The 20,238-nt window shown below is 56.3% G+C and overlaps 1 protein-coding gene across 1 annotated transcript; it reads left to right on the forward strand.

Moving 5' to 3' along the window:
- Positions 1-667: 667 nt before the first annotated feature.
- IUM83_11774 (uncharacterized protein) lies at positions 668-973 on the forward strand (the record flags this gene model as incomplete). Its single annotated transcript, XM_067936354.1, has 1 exon — positions 668-973. The coding sequence occupies one exon, from the start codon at positions 668-670 to the stop codon at positions 971-973; it is 306 nt and encodes a 101-aa protein (XP_067792230.1).
- Between the last annotated feature and the right edge of the window lie 19,265 nt (positions 974-20,238).

Here is a 20,238-nt window from a genome sequence, read left to right on the forward strand (position 1 = left end):
GATGAAGAAAGTGACTACCAAGACTCGGCGGAAGACTCGGCGAAGGCGGTAATCAAGCGGCTGAGCTTCGACGACACCGACAGTGACAGGACCCAGTACCTGGAAGTGCGTACCCACGCTTCGCTAGACAAGATCGCCGAGTTCGAGGGGAAGTGTTACCGCTCTGAAGACTCGCTCCAGTGGTTGTAGCGATTCATCTACGATGTGAAAGGCACGAGGATAGCCCAATATGCTTGGTGCGAGCCGTTCTCGTTGAGTTTGGGGCGAGCGGCTAAGGGATGGTACCGCCAGCTGCCGAAGAAGACTCATCGGAAGTAGAATCTTCTCAGTGAGGCATTCCTGGACTATTACTGCTCACAGTTCGACCCGTCAGCGCGTACGCGCTACTACTCAGCTCGACACAAGGAGAACGAACCTGTGTGCGACTTCATGATACGCTTGAACCGATACGGGAAGTCGGTCAAGATCCAGTATGAGTCTAAAGGACCCGACGCCGCTGATCACGTCGAGAACTTCGTTTTGAATTGTGGAGACGACTACATCATGGACCTGCTCTATCCACAGCAACTCGACGACGTCAAGAAAGTAGAGACGATTATCAGCCAGAAGCTCCTGGGGGGAAAGTGTATGAAGCATCGGGACCGGTTCGTGGGAGCATACAGTCGAGATGGGATACGGTCTGAGTCGACTCGGCGGAGGTCACTCTGCCGAGATGACCGGCGTGACGAACGCCGAGTTGACCGAAGTGGAGATCGACATGACGACCGACGTGGAGATCGCCGAGATGATCGGCAACCGCCCCGAGATGATGGCCGGGACCGCCGACTTGCAGCAGCTGCGGCACCGGAGGATGATACGTACGAAGTGGCGGACCGGCGACGCATGGATCGGTACGATTTCGAGAGTGATCGCAGCGAAGACAGCTATTATAGCTACTCGGACTCGGCGGACGACTCGGAAGAAGACTTCCTAGACGCTGGGAACGTGAGCGACCGCGGTCGTTGGTCTGGCGATCGCGGCAACTCGGCGAAGACACCGAGCGGTGATGTTCGCCGAGTTCCGCCCGGGGCAACTGATCGAACTGGGAGCCCGCCGAGCGCCGAGACTGTGATGGGCGTCGTGCCTCCCGTTAGCGCCCACCGTACGGCTCCTGTGCCGCCTGTGGTGGAGCCAACAACTCCGTCCACTTCTGCCGTCGGCGATGCAAGTTCTGCAAGCAAGTCCATGATGCAGGGCAATGCGAACTGTTCCAATGCTACGAGAAGCTGGCCTCATTTGCCAAATCAAATGTCGACAAGTCCAAGGTGCCGGATGATCTACAAGACCTCTATACGCCGGGTGGTTTAAACTCGGCGGCCCGCCAACACTGACTGGGTTGGATACCACCGGGCTGCCACAGTCAGCCGAGTCGGCAGTAGAAGTGAACGTTGTGTTTGCTTTTGTCGGCGAAGCAAAATGGCCCGAGGAAGTGAGGACGGTGATGGTGCAAGTGAAAACGATGGTAATGGCAGTGAGCTCGACGAATCGGACAAAGAACGCCGAGCGATAGTGAATAGTGCAGTGGTGACTCGGCGGACGAGAGAGTCGGTGACGACCACGGAGGTGATGAAGTTGCTCCCTGGAGAAAAATTGGGGTGGCGGTCGTCCCAGAAGTTCGGCCGCCGAATCCGAATGAGAGCACGACTTGTGGATATGGCGCACACGAGACTGGGTTCCCACCGTGATTGTCAACCGGAGTGGCAAAGCCGTGCGCGTGGTGCTCACAAATGTGGGGGCAGTGGCCGTCTGGTGCCCGGCCCACTTCTCCGTGGTTGCGTGGGCCCCGCATGGGGTACTTCCCCCCGAGGGATATGTCCGGTTGGGCTCGGCGAAGTACAGGGACTGGCAGGTCCTGGCCTATGAAGCAGCTATCGACAAAGTTCTATTGATCAAAGAACAGGAGCTGTATGAAGGGTGGCTGGCACGACAGCCGCCAGCTGTGGAACGTAGGCCGTACAAGGAGCCTGAGGCGGTGGTCGCTCGACCCCCCGAATAAGGGGGCGAACCGGGACTCACGTGCTCCCAGCAGTGAGAATTGCTGGCCCGGCGAGAAGAGGAGTCGAGTTCGCTGGACGGACTGACCCGTACAATCTATCAGACGCGAACGGAGGCCACGTTATCAACTCGGCTAACAGCGAATGGGGCCCACTGGATGACTCCGCCGAGTCGGGAGGCGATGAGAGCGACGTCGTAGAAGAAAAAAGCCTCCTCACCCTGACTCATGGCCAGGATACGGCCACGTGCTCGACCAGCCAGAGCGGCCCCTCCTCGCCGAGCGACTTAGCTGAGCCAAGAGTGCAAGGACAACAGTCGACGCACCTTTCGAAGTCAGTCGAGTTGCTCCCGGGGGAGACCGGACCGGGCCCATCCTACGGTCGTCTCAAAAGCGAAGAAGTCGATGCCAGTGATGAATTCCTGCATGAGGACCCGGAAGAGAACCTCCGGCTACGCTACCTCCTCGCTGCACGACTCGGCGAAGAGCGGGAAGCCATGGAAGACCGGCAGTCCGCCGAGTTCAAGCATTCTGCAGCAGATCTGACGTTAGAGGACTACGTTCACGAGTTGGCTTTCCTGCCTGATTTGACAGAAGTCGTCCCGACGCAGCTCGACTACACGGCGAATAACTTGACGTGTGAGGCCCACTCGGCGGAGCAGTCGAAGCGGTTGGTGGACGTATTGAAGTCGCACGAACAATTATGATTTCTAGCGGGAACGCGTTGCCCCCGCCGGCGTATGGGGTGATGTGCGACATCGACATCCAGGGGCATGAGCCCATCCGGCAACGCGCCCGTCGAGTTCCGTTGAAACATCTGGGCAAGTTATATGAGCTGCTCAAGGCGCTGTTGAAATCACGACTCATTGCGTTCTCTGACAGCCCGTGGGCCTCCCCGATAGTGATCGTCCTGAAGAAGAATGGGGTCGACATACGTCTGTGCATCGACTGCAAGACGGTCCATGCCGCCAAGCTGCTTATGGAATACGCCATGCCACTGGTAGATGATTTGCTCACCGAGCTTGAGAGTTATCTGTGGTTCTGCTCGCTCGACGCAGCGAGTGCCTTCTGGGCGGTGATGACGACTCGGCGAGCTCGGTGGATCTCGGCGTTCTTCTGCGCACAGGGTCATTTTGAATGGTTACGAATGCCATTCGGCCTTAAGAACGCACCCATGATATATCAGCGATTGATCGACAACGCACTGTGGGGCTACGTGCAGCCGAAGGGTGGATGGGCCGCCTTCGCCAAGCGCATCCGCGGAGCTGAAGCCGAGTCGGAGGCCCAGCGGAAGACCCACTCGGTCGAGGTCAGACCCGAGTCGAGTCCGATGTTGAAGTTCGAAGCAGATCGCAGAGCTCAAGTTAAGTCCGATCCGCTTGAAGACTTTATCAACAACCGGGATGCAGATATGTTCTCGACTGGAGAACCGGATGAGTCCCAGGTGGCCCCCGTGTTTGAGCGCAGGTTGTTTGTGGACGACATTTGCTTTGGTGGAAGATGTTTCGACGACTGCCTGAATACTTTGGACAGACGGTTGACCCGGTTCGCCGAGTGTCGAATCAGTGTGAGCTTCCCGAAGAGTATTTTCGTCCAGGCCAGGGTCGACTTCCTGTCCCATGGGGTGCCGTCGGAGGGGATTCAAGCCGATCCGAAGAAGGTGTTGGCCATCGCCGAGCTCCCGTTCCCAAAGACGAAGAAAGGAATGCAGGCGTTCCTGGGAGCGTTGAACTATTACGCCCGGTTCATCCAGAACTTGGCAGTGTATGGGGCCGTACTGTACCAACTTAAGGACACCGACTTCGAGCCAGGGGGTGACCTATCCGCAGCCAAGACAGCGTTCGCCGAGTTGAAAAGGAAGGTAGCAGACGCCCCAATACTGCGGCATTTCGACTCGGCGGAAGACGTCCATATTATGCTGTTCGCGAACGACTGGGCGTTGAGTAGCACATTGCTGCGGATGCATGATGGTAAGCTACACCCCGTCCGGTTCTGTGACTGAGTGCTCAAGGACGACGAACTCGGCTATCACGCCGAGAAGGAAGTATTAGCCCTCCTCCAGCTCATCAAAGTGTGCCACACACTCCTCGCTGGGAAGACGATCAATGTTTACACGCGGTTCTCGACGCTCGAATGGGTTTTTAACTCGACGTCTTTCTATGGCCGAGCGGTCAGCTTTGTGATGATCCTGAGAACAAGACGCAGCTTCCGCTCCGTTGCTGCAGGCGTCGATAACCCTGGTAGTAGGACTCGACGAACTCCTCGCCCACGTGGCCCCACCGTCGAAGAACTCGGCGACAATCCGGATGGATCCAGAACTCCTCAAAGCTCGTGTACCAACAGCCTTCAAGGGGCATTTACTGTCATTTGACGGCTCGACGAAGACCGAGAAACACGGCTGCTATGGCAGCTGCACATGGATCTAGTGGCGGTTGCCTGAATGGCACATTGAGATCGCTGCGAGTGCGCAGCTCGAGTTGACCACGGTGAATATAGCCGAATATACCGGCATCAACAATGGGGTGACCGCAGCTTTGGAACAAGGGGTCACCGACCTGGTAATCGTGGGTGACTCTCGGCTTGTAATCCAGCAATCCATGGGGGTGATCGCGTGTGGAAGGAAACACTCCAAGGCGAGTTGGCACGTCACAAGGAGCTAGTCGAACAGCTGGATTCTGTCCGATACCTCCACGTGGTGCGCCGCTACAACTCGGCGGCTGACTCCCTCGCGACAGAAGCGTTAGAAGCCAAGGCTGGGAAGGTGGCGTTGAACGCCGAGCGGAAAGCCGAGTTAAACACGCTGAATCGCATCCAAGAGATGTTGTACCGAGCTGAAGACCCGACGGATGAAGCCGAGTTAGAACCCAAAGTCACAGTAGTGACGCGGAGCCAAGCACGCCGAGTCCGATTCGAGGAAAACCCGGAACCAGTGGAACAAGAAAGGGGTCCACCAGATGAATTCGAGCGAGACAGCAGGCCTCCAGGCGAGAGACAGGCGGTGGAAGGAGAAGCCGAGTTCGGAGGAGGACGTGGAATTCCGGTAAGCCCAGCCGAGCTCCCGGCGGAACTCGGGGAAGCCCGGTAACCAACCGCTACGGATATGGACTCAGTGCTCGTACAAGCAGAACGCCGCCAAAGAATCGCCAAAACACAAGATGAAGAATTGCGGTGGTCCGACCTCAAGGCTTATCTGCGGGGCGACTATGCCCAGTTAACACTCCGCCGAGCTCACAATACCGGAAAGGTCGCCGAAGAGTTCGTACTCAGTGAAGACGGCTTTTTGTATCGACAAGACAAGGCGAGAAGACCGAACGAACTCGGCGAACTGGGCTTGTCACTAAGGTTGGTGGTTCCGACGACTATGATTGCAAAATTACCACAACTCCGTCGAAGAAGGACATCAAGGGATCGTCAGGACTTACCATAGAGTGCGAGCGGATTATTACTGGATCGGGCTATACGCAGATGTGGTCAAGGATGTTCAGGCCTGCGAAGACTGCAGCAACAGCAAGAGCAAGCCTCACCTGAAAGGATACTCGCGGGGTAACGTGGTCTCAGATAGACCGTTCCACGTCGTGTCCATGGATTTCGTGATCCCACTGCCGAAGACTCGGTGGGGAAATACCGCTCTACTACTATTCCAAGACCATTTCACGGAGTTCGTGATCGCGAAGGCTGTGAGCGAGACAGGGGCACTCGAAGTCGCCAAGGCGTTCGAGGAATGCGTGTTCCGGAGGTTCGGAGCTCCGTCACTGATTCGACACGACCGAGACCCAAGGTTCATGAGTGAAGTCTTCTAGAAGTTGTCGGATATGATGCAGTCGAGCTCAAGATCAACGCGGAGCTACAGACTGCAGGCGAACGGCCAGCACGAGCGGTCTGTGAAGCCCATGATACAGACGGTCCGCGACTACGTGGAAGGTCCACTCCAATCCGACTGGGACGACGTAGCTGAGAAGCTGGTCCATGCTATCAACAACTCAAGAGATTCGACTCGGCGAGAAACACCGTTCTACTTGGTACACGGTTGGGACGCTAGGTCTACACTCAAGGCCATGACTGAGTCCGTCCGCCAGAGTGGAGGCAACTCGGCGAACTCGGCGGGAGCTGTGGAGTGGCGCCGAGAAGCCAACCGACAGAGAAAAATAGCATTGCGACTGGCCGCCGAATTCCAACTAAGGGAGAAAGCCCGGCGAGCGAGGGAACACAACGAAGCACTCAGCCGAGTCGAAAGGAGAGCTGTCCCTACTAGTGCTTGAGGCGAAACCCAGCGGTGCGATCCAGAAACCGAATCAGAACAACTCGGCACAGAAGACAACCCAGCCGGGCGGATATAAATAGATGGAGGCATCGAATCCGCCGAGTCAACCGAGTCTGTGGAGAAGCGAGTTCCGGGAAGGGGTGATTGGGAGCGATCGGCAAAAGATGGATTCTGACGGAGTTACAATACCGCGGAAGTGACACCAGAGAAGCCAGATCGAGTGGATCTGGCCGGTACGAGTGTATCCAGGCTATCCGAGGTGTGTGGTGTCAAATGGAGACTACTGGAAATACTAAACGATGCCACAAAAGACGTCTACATACGGCAGAAGGCCAGATCAGCACTATCCGAGGGGGTTGGATCCAGATCACATGTACCCACGTGGATCCAGACCCAGCTTAACTGTACCCAAGAGGATCTGAGCTTCTGAGGGATGACTAGGATACGCAAAGCGGTGGATGGAGCTGACGCCAGCCGAAGGACCCCAGATCAAGACAAATTAACCCAGATCAGGGACGGTGGGGTCCGGATCACATGTACCCATGTGGATCCAGATCCAGACTATATGCACCCATGCGGATCTGGGCCTCTGAGAGGTGGCAATGACAAGTGAAGTTGAGAAAGGAGTTTGCGACGACCGAAGGACTCAAGATCAGCGAGGATCAGCGTGGATCAAGCGGATTTGGGAGAGGTGGATCCAGATCACATGTGCCCATGTGGATCTGGATCCGGAACCTGTACGCCAGGGCGGAACCAAGCCTCGGGGAGACGGCTAAGACGCGGGAAGTGAGGAAAGGCGGTCGCAACAGCACAGGGACCCCAGATCAACGCAGGCCGACCCAGATCAAGGCACTTCGGAGATCAGCGGATCTGGATCTGGGAATCAGGCGGATCCGGATCTGGCGGATCTGGGACTCAGTGGGTGATCTGGCGACTACAGCTCAACGGAGGGAACAAGTGACTGTGCAATGAAGGTAGAGGTGGTCTGTGGAGCCGGTCGGTACGGATGGGAAGATAGTTCGGATTGGGTGATAAGAGTTTGGGATAGGATTGGACATAACCATAAATCAGACTCAAATTTGCCTTGGACAACGCAAGTGCCTTCGCCTTCGCCTGGAATCGGGATCGACATTGGCCCACCATGAAGCAGCAAGGTACTGGGTAGCAGATCTAGTGTCGGTTGAATAATCTGGAAAATATATTGGCCAGATCAATCTTCCTAGTGAACTCCCTACAAGTGCAGATCCCAGATCACCCGGAGTTAACTACTTGGCCGGGTGATCCTTGATTCTCAACTACCCTGATGCCGCTATAGGAAGTGGCAAGTACGACAATGGGCGACCTGCCAAGTCGCAAGAAGGGCCTACAACACACCACAAGGCAACCACTCGGCCGGATCCAAGTCCGGAATCACTTGATCTGGACCGAGAACCGCGAGCAGAGTGAAGATTTCCGCGCTGCTCCACCGGATCCCCGCGTCTCGCCAAGACGTTCCGACTTCAACACTTGAACTCTCCAGAAGTTACCAGAGGCGCAAGATCCAGCCCTACCGACGGGTACACAAGGTGGGGAGTTCAGCACTGATCACGGATCATCGGAGTACCCCCTCTGTTAGTCGGTGTCCGGGCGCTGTTGGGAAGTTGGAGCTAGCAATCTCGCACATTTATCTGATCCCGCTGCACCACAATGGTGCGCGTGCCCGGATCTTCTGGTGACTCGGGATTTCACCGTGAGTCCCAAGAAGAAGTCCAAGTGAAGATGGTACAAGGGGACCAGGTGTCATCGGAGTTGGGATCGACGACGACGCCGCTGAATGAAGCAAGATCCACGGATCGACAGAGTGCTGGGAGGACCTCTGTCGACGGAAGAGAGGCAGATCCGGATCCGGAAGACAAACCTCAACCTCCTCCCCAGGTCCCTTCGGGCACCCCGGTGGATCTAGACGTGAGTGTAGATCCACCAACAATACAAATCAAGGCTGGCACAATTCGGTATATATTTGCTGATTCAGTGGTTAAGCGCAAGCGTGAGCAACTTCCCTACACTCCCCCACTGCCCAAGCCGCTGGATCAAGACCGGCCGAAGACATCGGCGGCGCGGAGGAAGATGAAGGCCCCGGATTTGGACGAAGAATACCCCAAGGATCCCTGATCGTGATGGTCGGAAGCCGCTCTGGAGATCGCGTTCCGCTGTGCGGAGCTGCGTGACTTCATCGTCCTAGATCCGGTGATGCGGATCCTGGATCCGAAGCAGATCGGACACCATCAAGGTCCCATCACAGCTCCTGCGACGGCGGAAAGCAAGCTGGTCGCGGCGAAGAACCTGATGCATCTGCTGAAGGAGACCGGACTTGTGGCGGGACAGTTTGATCCGAACGATCTCTACGATCTGAATCTTGACCAGATCCAAGCCTCGACTCACCTCTTCGACGAGTTGAGGGTCTTGGTGGGTGAGATCCCGGCGACATCGTTGACGATGGTCCCAGATCCCGGATCAGCATCCACCAAGGCCGACTCGACAAGCTACCGGACGTCATCGCCCTTCGAGTCTGCTGGGGAAGCTGGATCCGACACTTCATCGGAACCACGACGTATGTCGCTCGGACCGCCTGGCGCATCGATGCTCCAAGCTCGATCCAAGACCCAGCGCCCAGATCACCCCTGATCTGGATCCAGGAAGCAGACGGCCATTCAGGCAGATCAAGCCACCACGGCGACCGGATCCGGCTCCGACGAAACGACTGGGAGGCTGGAGTCCTGCTTTCAAGCCGCGATGAGCCGCTTCCTGAGGGAGCAACAGACCCTCGCACCGACGCCGGCACCCCAAACGAACCAAAACCCTGGATCACAAGACGTCGACATGGAGTCCACCGAGTCGCCGGATCCAGATCACTCTCATTGGGAGTATGATCCCGATGAACTCGACTTCCTGCCACCGAGCCGCGCCGCTGTCGCGACAACCACAGCCGGATCCACCATGATCCAACGCGTCCGGATCTCGGCGATCTCGGATCTCAAGGAGTTCTCTGGTAAAGACCAAGACGAAGATCGCGCGAGAGCTCGGGTCGGCAAGGTGAAGTCGGCATTCCTACGCGATCAAGCATCCGAGGAAGGAAAGTGCTTGACCTTCGCGGATTTGCTGTCCGGATCAGCGAGGAACTGGTACCGACAGCTACCCCGATCCACACGCAACAAGTGGTCGGAGCTGCTCCGCAGCTTCCAGATCCAGTACTGTGGGTTCGGGATCTCGGTTGCCCGCCAGTATTATCATGCTCGCTAGCGCTCCGATGAGTCTGCGCTGGAGTACCTGCATCGGCTGAATGCCGCTGGATTACGTGCAAGACGCGGGTGCGGGGAGCTCCACGACATGGGCAAGTGCCCAATGGAGGAGTTCTACAACTGGATCCGCCAGTAGTACAACCCGACCAAGCACGCGGGGATGCTACCAGAGAAAGCCGAGAAGATGTTAAACTAGGACGCTCGCCGGGTTGGAATCCGGTACGAGCCGAGCGTTCTAGGTATTGCTTCTATGCATTTGTGAACAAGACATCGGTAGATCAAGTTAGCAAGCGATCAGATATACAAGGCAATACACGTGATCTACATGGGAAACGTACTGCTGTGGTCTCAAGTCTCTATCAAGTCGACGACTTTGCCACATCCGACGCGACGGTGACCGCGGATCTGGATCCGGAGGTGCCGCAGGGGTACTGGAAGCAACAGGATCCGGATCTGTGGTTCCGGCCCGCGGATGGCGAGGATACCACACCCCAGACGCCCAGATCCGGCCGCGTCGAGGCCTATCGACGATCCGGTGATCCGGAGTCGCCAGATCTCCTTCCAGGAGAGTCTCGGGGCTACCGGAAGCAACATTCACCGGGTAAGTGGCTCCGACAAGCCAAGATCACCGGCAAGATCAACAATGAGAAAGCGATCTTACTCCTGGATACAGGTGCCGAGGTGTCCATCGTGGACACCGCCTTTGCTCATAAGGTTGGGTGCTACATCGACAGGAGCCAGAGTCAAGAATGCGTTGGAATCGGTGACAATGTCTACACAACGGAAGGAAGAACTCGGATCAAGATTACCTTAGCAGGATCATTGGTGTATTTCTTCGACATCTGGGTAGGTGATCTATCTGGCCAAGAAGCTATCCTGGGCATGGACTTCATGGTCCCGGCCGGGATCCGGCTGGATCTGGCCGACGGATCGCTCTGCCTGCCCGACGAGATCGGGATCCAGCTCAGCGGAAGGCGGCAGCTCTACAATGACAAGGCTCAGCTCGTGAGGCTGGATCAGCACCTGCAGCTGGGTACCGGAGAGTCCGTCGAGCTGCCGCTGCGCCTGCAGACATCGGATCAAGACAAACGGTGGGTTACAAGCGGAAATCTGTGGGTGCCGACCGTGACCAGAGGACAAGGCAAGACACAGTAACTTCAGATCACCAACATCGGTTAGAAGAAGTTGGTGCTGTGTCGCGACGAGCGGATCGGCATGTGGCTTGCGGGTGACCGGATCCCGCGGCTGCAGGGCTTCGTGACCATCGGATCCCGCCGCTAGTTGGAGTTGCAGAACCTCGCCCTGCAGGCTACCACTGAAGCCGGGTCCCAGAAGGCAGATCCCCCAAGGACCCCGCCGCCGCTGGTGGTTAGCGTCCGAGTACCCTGTGCCGCGCGCGACACTGCGGAGGAAGGATCTGCCACGGGCGCAGCCCGTGGAAGCTAGATCACAGGGCCCGGAGAGCTGTCGTAACAACCCACGGCCAGATCCACATGCGCAGGCGGTCCAGTGTAACGGGGTTACACGCACAAGTGGCTACAAGCCACTTGTGATTTTAACAGATAAAATATCTGACAAAAGTTTTAGATACTTCCTCACCTTGGTGTAAGTCACACCAATCGATACATTGAAGTGGGCCCCCACAATGAGTGGTCCACACCTACCCAAGCAGCGTCTTTCTACCAATCAGAGACATGCATATTAGCGGGGCTCTGACAGCCGGCCGCTGTCAACCCTTTCATAGATGATAAACAGTTTTTAGCAGATATTAGAGGAAGATCAACTTACAAACAATACAGTTCTCATTTTACCTCAAACTAGCTACTTGGAGTCTTGTCTAAAGTTAACTTATATTTGTGTATTCAAATATAATAAACTCAAGTAATTACTAAGTACTTACGCTTCCTCATACACGTAGCGCAACGTGTAAGATAAAGTAGTGAGCCAAGTTAGACCCATTATACCTGGTAGCACTTTGTAGTCCGTCCAACGACCGACTGCTTGACGTTCGTACGAGGTGTACGAACGCGGAGCCGAGAACCACATGAGCACGGAGGTGCCCATGGAGAGCTCCAACACGCCTGCAACGCATGTTGCACGCGCTGACTGCCCCCACCTGTCTGACCCAGAGTGGGAAGCCCTCCAACGACTGTCAACAGTCATTGGAGAAGCGGCGATAGCTACGATGCTGCGTACGCTATCGCCGACGGAGCAACATGGTGTTGCTCTAGGATTCATCATGAAGGAGCAGCGTGACGCTGCTTCCTCAGTGACGGCGTCGTCAGGGACGACACCGCGTGCTCAATCATTAAAATTGAGCGTAAGCAATTACGTGGGAAGAGAGGGCGAGCCTCTCCTCCGATGGCTTGTCGAACTCGACACAGCCATAGCGGCTCGACGCATCGTCGACCCGCTGTCGAAGGTCGCATTCGCCATCTCCTGTCTTGGCCGACGCGCAAGGAGTGGGCACATGGGCGCCGGCTCTATGATCCTACGTGCTTCAGCACGTACGAAGTATTCAAGGAGGAGCTCAAACAAGCGTTTGAGCCCCCGCAAAACGAATTCCGGTCGAGGGCGGAGTTCCTCGACCTTCAGCAGGGTAAGCATGATGTCCATGCTTACGCGCAGCGCGCACGATATTTGGTATCAAATATCGTGACTAACCCGATTGACGAGGCGACCAAGGTCGTCACGTTCATGAAAGGACTTAGAGATGGGCCTGTGAAGACCTATCTCTTTCGAGAGTACCCGAGTACTCTCGAAGCTGCGATCACTCTTGCCATGCAAGAAGAGTTTAGCCTGCGGCAGGCTAAACTGCATGTGAACGTGCCGAGGCCGCAACCACGCCCGGTAGCGAGGACGGGAGGTCCGGAACCAATGGACCTTTCGAACGCAACAACTGCTGGTTACCAGCAGCAGGGAGGTAACGTGCGATGCTTCCGTTGCGGAAGGATCGGTCACTTTGCACGGGAGTGCACAACTCCCATGCCCCCTGGAGGTGGCCGTCGTGGCGACGCTAGGCATCGCCGCGGACCAACAAAAAACGCGAACATCCAGTAGGCGCGGGGCGCCCTACTGGTAATGCAGTCGCGCGTGCCGACATCGGGCACGCGACACTGAGGACTGCAGCCCCCAGTGAGACCAGCTCTCACTGCAAGAAACAAGATGACAGGCCGAACCTAGTCATCTTGAAGATTTACTCGAAGAGAGCGAGTGACTCTCTTCGAGCTTTGGTAGACTCAGGCGCGTCGAACAACTTTGTTCGACTACGAAGCCTGTCGAGACTTGACTTCGAGGAGGTAAATGTACCTCGAAGTCTTCTGGAGGTACGACTGGCAACAGGTGCCATCGTGAAGACCGAGAAACGCGTCGTAAACGTGCGCTTCTCGTACAAACAACGAGTGTTTGTCGAACACTTTATCGTCCTGGACCTGGACGATAAGTTCGACGTGGTAATGGGCATGCCGTGGCTTGCACGGCATGATCCGGTGATAGACTGGAAGAAGCGCATGCTCGAGCGCTTCGGCCGCAACAGCGTAACAGAGAGCGATGGCCCTGTTACCGCAGCGCACGCACTAGCAGGTGCGCGCGGCTCACCGGTCGAGACAGCGCTTAATGCTGCTGTCCCGGAGTGCCCAGGAAGTGCGCGAGGGTGCGCACAAGTGAGATCAACGTCGGCAATGCTGCCGACGTCAGAAGAAAAAGATGTACCGGTTCCGAGATCCAGTACCCACGTTCAAGCGTGTAAGGGACAGTCCCTGACCCGAAGCGGTCAGGTCGACGACGATACGTCGGCTCCCGAGCCGACGCACCCTCGGTCATGAGGGGCTCCGCCAATGATTGGCGTCGAGGTGACGAAGGCGTGTCAACTCCGGGAGTTGACGCTGCAAACAGTGCGGACGGTTGCAAACGTACCGCACTGACGCAATTTGCATGCTGTCGTGCAGCCGGGCTGCACGACGAAGCGCCATGCGATCAAGCCGGGCTTGATATCGCGCGCCCGCAGACAGGGTCTGCCGGCGAAGGGACACATTACCGTGCAGCCGGGCTGCACGAAGGAAAATGCGGTCAAGCCGGGCTTGATACCGCGCACGCGGACAGGGTCCGCCGGCGAACGACTGTCCACGGCCGGGCCTGGACAAGAAGAACAACTGTGCGGAGCCGGGCTCCGCACAACAAGAAGACGGCGCAAGCGGAAAACGCTGCGCAAGTCTCGGTCCGGGACCGAGACGCAACAAGAGCAGTATGCTGGGCAGACTGCGGCGGTGACGCCGAATGTCAAGACGCTAAGCGTCTTGACGCGCACCGATACTGGATTCCAGTATCGTGACATGGAACTCGCTAGTCCTCCGACGACGGCGTCGGAGTTGACTTCACTTCCAGCTCATGGCTGGAAGCGCTTCACGCGCGACTTGCACGATGGACGCATCGAGCAAGTCTGCGTTCTTTCGGACAGCGAAAGAACGGCGAGCGAGAGCGAAGAACTGAGGCAGCTCTTCATGGGAAGCACCACTGAGAGTGAAGACATTCTCAGTGCGAAGACGAAGCGAGAGCGCTTCGAGGAACAAGGTTGGGACTCGCTGAAGTCGAGTCCCTATTACGAATTGCTGAGGGAGTACAAAGACGTACTCCCGGAAGACATTCCTGCGGAGCTTCCGCAGGATAAGGGCATTCAGCACGAGATTGATCTCGTGCCGGGCACGAAGTACTGTGTCACGCGGCAGTGGCCACTGCCGCGAGAGCAAGTGAAAGCGATCGACGACTTCTTTGAAAGTCGTCGTAAAGCAGGACAAGTGCGGGAATCAAAGTCTCCGCACAGTGCTCCGACGTGCTGTGTCAAAAAGCCACAGGGCGGATGGCGCATCGTTCATGCCTACAACAAGCTGAACGATGCGACGGTACCGGCGCAGACGCCGATACCACGAAAAGATGTTATCATCGATTCGATGGCCGGGGGCACCGTTTACAGTGCTCTCGACTTGCGAGATGGATTTTATCAAATCCTAATGCGTGAGAGCGATATCCCTCTCACGGCAGTGAGCACGCCAAGCGGCATGCTCTGGGAATGGCTAGTAATGCCATAGGGGCTTAAGAACGCCCCTGCGACTTTCAACAGGTGCGTGACGCACTTGTTGCGCTCGGTGCGCGACTTCGCACCGAGCTACTTCGATGATGTATTCATCCACAGCCGGGCTGTGGACGGGAAGACCGACGTAGAGATGCACAGGGTGCATCTCCGGCAGCTACTTGAGCTTATGCGAAAGCATAAGCTCTACGCGAACCTGAAGAAGTGTATCTTCAGGGCGAGCGAGATACCCGTCCTCGGGTGTCTCGTAGGGAAGAATGGTGTCCGCCCTGACCCAGAAAAGGTCAGAGTGATTAACGAATGGCCAACGCCTTCAAGTGTCGAGGAACTGAGGCAGTTCCTTGGCTTGGCCACGTACTTGTGCAAGTACGTGGAGGACTATGCGGGCAAGATCCGCCCGCTGTCACAGCTTCTTAAGAAAGAAGCTGTGTGGAATTGGACACCCGATTGCCAAAAGGCTTTCGATGCAGTCAAGCGGGGCTTGACTGAGGCGCCGATCTTGGCAGTGGCTGACCAAGATCGCCCATTTCACGTAGTGTGTGACGCATCCGACTTCGCGATCGGATGCGCGTTGATGCAGCACGATCACGAGGGCCGTGATCGTGTCGTCTACTACCAATCGCGTCAGCTGAAGCCAGCTGAGCGCAACTATCCGGTGCATGACAAGGAACTCCTTGCCATGAAGTATGCACTCGCAAAGTTCCGAGTGTATTTGCTTGGGAGTAGACCATTAGTGGTCTACACCGACCATGCATCACTGCGTACCGCAGTGAAGTCACCACACATATCACAAAGAATGGCGAGATGGCTGTCATGCTTTGCGGAGTATAACTTCCGGGTCGAATACAAACCCGGAAGATTGAATGTAGTGGCCGACGCGTAATTACGTCGGCCGGACTACGCAGAAGCTGCAGACGTCAATGCCATTGACGCCATGCGATCGAGCAAACCCACATCGTCTCTGTTGGACGATGTAAAGGTCGCGTACGCGCACGACGCGGACACGAAGCTCTTGCTGGCCTATGGCACAGCGCCTTCTGACAAGTCCCGTCAGAAGCTGCCCAAGCACCTTCGAGCGCGTGCACACCGCTTTCGAGTGCATGACGGACCACTGCTTTATAATGCAGCCGACGACAACGCGATCCTCGTTGTCGTGCCAAATGACCATGACCTGCGACTCAGGATCATGTACGGATATCATGATGCCCCGACTGCGGGACATCTCGGACGTGAGAAGACATACGTCCTTCTCACGCGCGACTTCTACTGGCACCATCAGTATAAGTGGGTGCGCAACTACATCCGTGCTTGCGAGGTATGCCAACGCGTAAAGTCTGCGCCATTCGCGCAGGCTCCTTTACAATCACTACCGACCCCGTTGGAGTGTTGGAAGTCCATGTCTTTGGACTTCATCTTTGGTCTTCCCCCGGACAACGGAGGGAATACCGGTGTTGTGGTCTTCGTCGACCGCTTCAGCAAGATGGTCCATCTTGCTGCGGTGCCAGCAGAGGTGACCGCGAAGCAGACGGCCCGTCTGCTCGTCGACATGGTATTTGAACACCATGGCATGCCGACCGACATCGTGTCGGACCGAGACCCGCGATTCACAGCGCACCTGTGGCAAGAAGTGTTTACACTTCTTGGGAGCCAGCTTTCCATGTCGACTGCGGATCATCCGCAGACGGACGGTCAAACCGAGCGCGTGAATCGCGTGCTCGTCGATATGTTGAAGAGCTACGCTCACTCGTTCCAATACTGGAGCGAGTGCTTATCGATGGCAGAGTTTGCCATCAATAACTCAGTGCATGCCTCGACCGGGCATACACCGTTCTACGTGAATGTCATGCGACATCCACGCCTACCGAGTTTACTCGGAGTGATGGCTCCCACTTTAAGTGGGGGAGGATCTACGACTGCGATACAGCAGCCGCAGAAAACCGCTGACACTTGCACAGTGTCAGCTGCAACAATGGACAAACCACATGATTCTGCGCAGGACGCAGACTCCTCCACCAACAAGGACAAAGATCACGGGTCTGCGCAGGGCGCAGACGCCGCGACGAACCACGCAGAGGCCGGGCCTCTAGCGGAGAGCGAGCTGAATGACTTCAGCTCGGATGCAACCAACTTCATTACCAAAAGACAAGCCGTAATCCGGTTTGTCCAGGATGCAATAGCGACTTCTGTTGATCAACAGAAGCTGAACGCAGACAATGTGGGCAGAGGCAACACCAATGAATTCAAAGTTAGTTTATTGGTTTTGTCAGCTACTCAAAACCTGCCTAGACATGCCGTTTCGGATTTCGGAGCAAGTAAGCTTGCTCAGCGCTTCATCGGGCCGTTCACTGTGTTGGCACGGCACGGCAACGCTTACACGCTAGACATACCGTCTAGCATGCGCCTCCATCCAACCTTTTACGTCGCACGGCTGAAGCCATACCTGCAGCACGAGCCATCTAGCTCGGCTGACCCGAAGCCTCGGCAGGAGCCGAGGCAGAAGCGGAGGACTTGGCCTCGGCGACGAGCAGCCTCTCCCCCAGCGCGCGGACGCGCTGGAGTAACCCCTTCATCTGGGTCCCCAACTCGACCTGGATATTCGAGGCGGTCTGCGAGACCGTCGCGACTTGGGCCTTCTGGTTCGCCAGCTCCTGCTTCAAGGCGGCGAACTCAGCGCCCTGCAGACGCTCCACGGCGATCACCCCGTCGTGGAGAGACGCATACTATTCAGCCCGGGGCTGATCATACCCGGGGCGTGTTCCCACCCCCGCCACCACCAATCCGTGACGCCCGCGGCTCAACCCGCTGGGTGGTTGAGCGGATTGTTGACCATAGTATCCCGAAAACGAACCCTCAAGGGGCTCGTTTTCGTATTAGTTGGAGAGGATTTCCTCCCCATCGAGATACATGGGAGCCGCGGAACGTCTTGCTGGAGGACGTTCCGGAAATGGCGAGGGCGTACGAGGAGCAGTACGCGCTGGTGCCGCGGAAGTAATACGAGCGCTGCGATCATCGCTAGCGCCCGAACCCTCACGTGCTAAGAACTTAGCACGGAGCTCTTTGAGACTTTCGGGCACACGGAACGACGTGTACCCGTTCAGGTCGCGGTCGCTCAAGCGGACCGCGCCTGGGAAGCACTTCGCGCACTGAAAGCCCTCGGGCACAGCGCACGGCACATTGGCCTCCTCCGCAGCAACGTGGAGTTGCTCCAACTTTCCACGCTTCGAGTACGTCTCGAAGCGATCACGCGCTTGCTTAATCCGATCACGGTAAGCACTCGGCCTCTTGTTGAAGTTTTCAGCAAAGGCATTCCAACTTTGACAAAGTGCCTGCCATTCGGGAACTTTGCTGCGAGAAGAGGTCTTCTTGCTTTGAAACCATCGAAGTTCATAGAAGCGTCCTATGAAATAATCGCGCCTTTGATGCGTCTCCGCATCAAAGTGCAGCTCGGCAGCCACGGCGTCATCTTTGATGGCGCTGCACACATACAGCTGCACCTCATTCGGAGGTACCGAGTTCCCGTACCGGCCCGTGATCTCGGACGCGGACGCCATCAACGGATCGCGCGCTGCAGGCGCAGCGCGCGGAGAGCCCTGAGCTTTGACATCACGCGCTGCAGCAGCAGCGCGCGGAGTACTAAGCGCCCCAGCGGAAGCGAGTGGGGTATCGCTCTCAGTACGCGAACGCTTCGAACTCGAAGCGTCAGATTCGTCCCCTTCACGCGGGCGAACGTTCTTGGCGTGAGGGTCGAGCGATTCGCTCGACACTGAGTCTTTACGCTTTGAGGGTGAGTCCTCCTCGCCCTCCATGTCTTCATCGTCGTCGTCGAAGTCGACGACGTCACCGTACTTCGCCTTCTGGCGTTCGAAGTAGTCGTCGATGGAGGGATGACTCCCCATCGACTTAGAACACTTCTTCTGAGGCGCGCTCATCGTTGAATGAGCGCGGATTTCTTCTCCAAACGCGGAGAATTGACGAATGGTCAATTCCAAAGATTGACGTGCGGAGACCCCGCGCGTCTAACCTTAAGGGGGGGATGGTGTAACGGGGTTACACGTACAAGTGGCTGCAAGCCACTTGTGAATTTAACAGATAGGTTATCTGTTAAACGTTTTGGATACTTCCTCACATTGGTGTAAGACACACCGATGGATACATTGAAGTGGACCACCACAGTGAGTGGTCCACACATACCCAAAAGATCCTATTGGTAGAAAGCAGCATCTTTCTACCAATCAGAGACATGCATATTAGCGGGGCTCTGACAGCCAGCCGCTGCCAACCCTTTCATAGATGATAAACAGTTTTTAGCAGATTTTAGAGGAAGATCAATTTACAAACAATACAGTTCTCATTTTACCTCAAACTAGCTACTTGGAGTCTTGTCTAAAGTTAACTTATATTTGTGTATTCAAATATAATTAACCTAAGTAATTACTAAGTACTTACGCTTCCTCATACACGTTGCGCAACGTGTAAGCTAAAGTAGTGAGTCAAGTTAGACCCACTACAATAGGCCCGTGAAGACCTATCTCTTCCGAGAGTACCCGAGTACTCTCGAAGCTGCGATCATCCTTGCCATGCAAGAAGGGTTTAGCCTGCAGCAGGCTAAACTCCATGTAAATGTACCGAGGCCGCAACTGCGCCTGGTAGCGAGGACGGGAGGTCCAGAACCAATGGGCCTCTCGAACGCAACAACTGTTGGTTACCAGCAGCAGGGAAGTAACGTGCGATGCTTCCGTTGCGGAAGGATCGGTCACTTTGCACGGGAGTGTACAGCTCCCATGCCCCCTGGAGGTGGCCGTCGTGGCGATGCTAGGCATCGCCGCAGACCAACAAAAAACGCGAACATCCAGTAGGCGCGGGGCACCCTACTGGTAATGCAGTCGCGCGTGCCGACATCGGGCACGCGACACTGAGGACTGCAGCCCCCAGTGAGACCAGCTCTCACTGCAAGAAACAAGATGACAGGCCGAACCTAGTCATCTTGAAGGTTTACTCGAAGAGAGTCTCTCGCTCTCTTCGAGCTTTGGTAGATTCAGGCGCGTCGAACAACTTTGTTCGACTGCACAGCCTGCCGAGACTTGACTTCGAGGAGGTAAATGTACCTCGAAGTCTTCTGGAGGTACGACTGGCAACAGGTGCCATCGTGAAGACCGAGAAACGCGTCGTAAACGTGCGCTTCTCGTGCAAACAACGAGTTTTTGTCGAACACTTTATCGTCCTGGACCTGGACGACAAGTTCGACGTGGTAATGGGCATGCAGCGGCTTGCACGGCATGATCCGGTGATAGACTGGAAGAAGCGCATGCTCGAGCGCTTCGGCCGCAACAGCGTAACAGAGAGCGATGGCCCTGTTACCGCAGCGCACGCACTAGCAGGTGCGCGCGGCTCACCGGTCGAGACAGCGCTTAATGCTGCTGTCCCGGAGTGCCCAGGAAGTGCGCGAGGGCGCGCACAAGTGAGATCAACGTCGGCAATGCTGCCGACGTCAGAAGAAAAAGATGTACCGGTTCCGAGATCCAGTACCCACGTTCAAGCGTGTACGGGACAGTCCCTGACTCGAAGAGGTCAGGTCGACGAC

This window comes from Phytophthora cinnamomi (assembly GCF_018691715.1).
Source record: "Phytophthora cinnamomi strain GKB4 chromosome Unknown Contig37, whole genome shotgun sequence".
In the NCBI taxonomy this organism is placed as follows: domain Eukaryota; phylum Oomycota; class Peronosporomycetes; order Peronosporales; family Peronosporaceae; genus Phytophthora; species Phytophthora cinnamomi.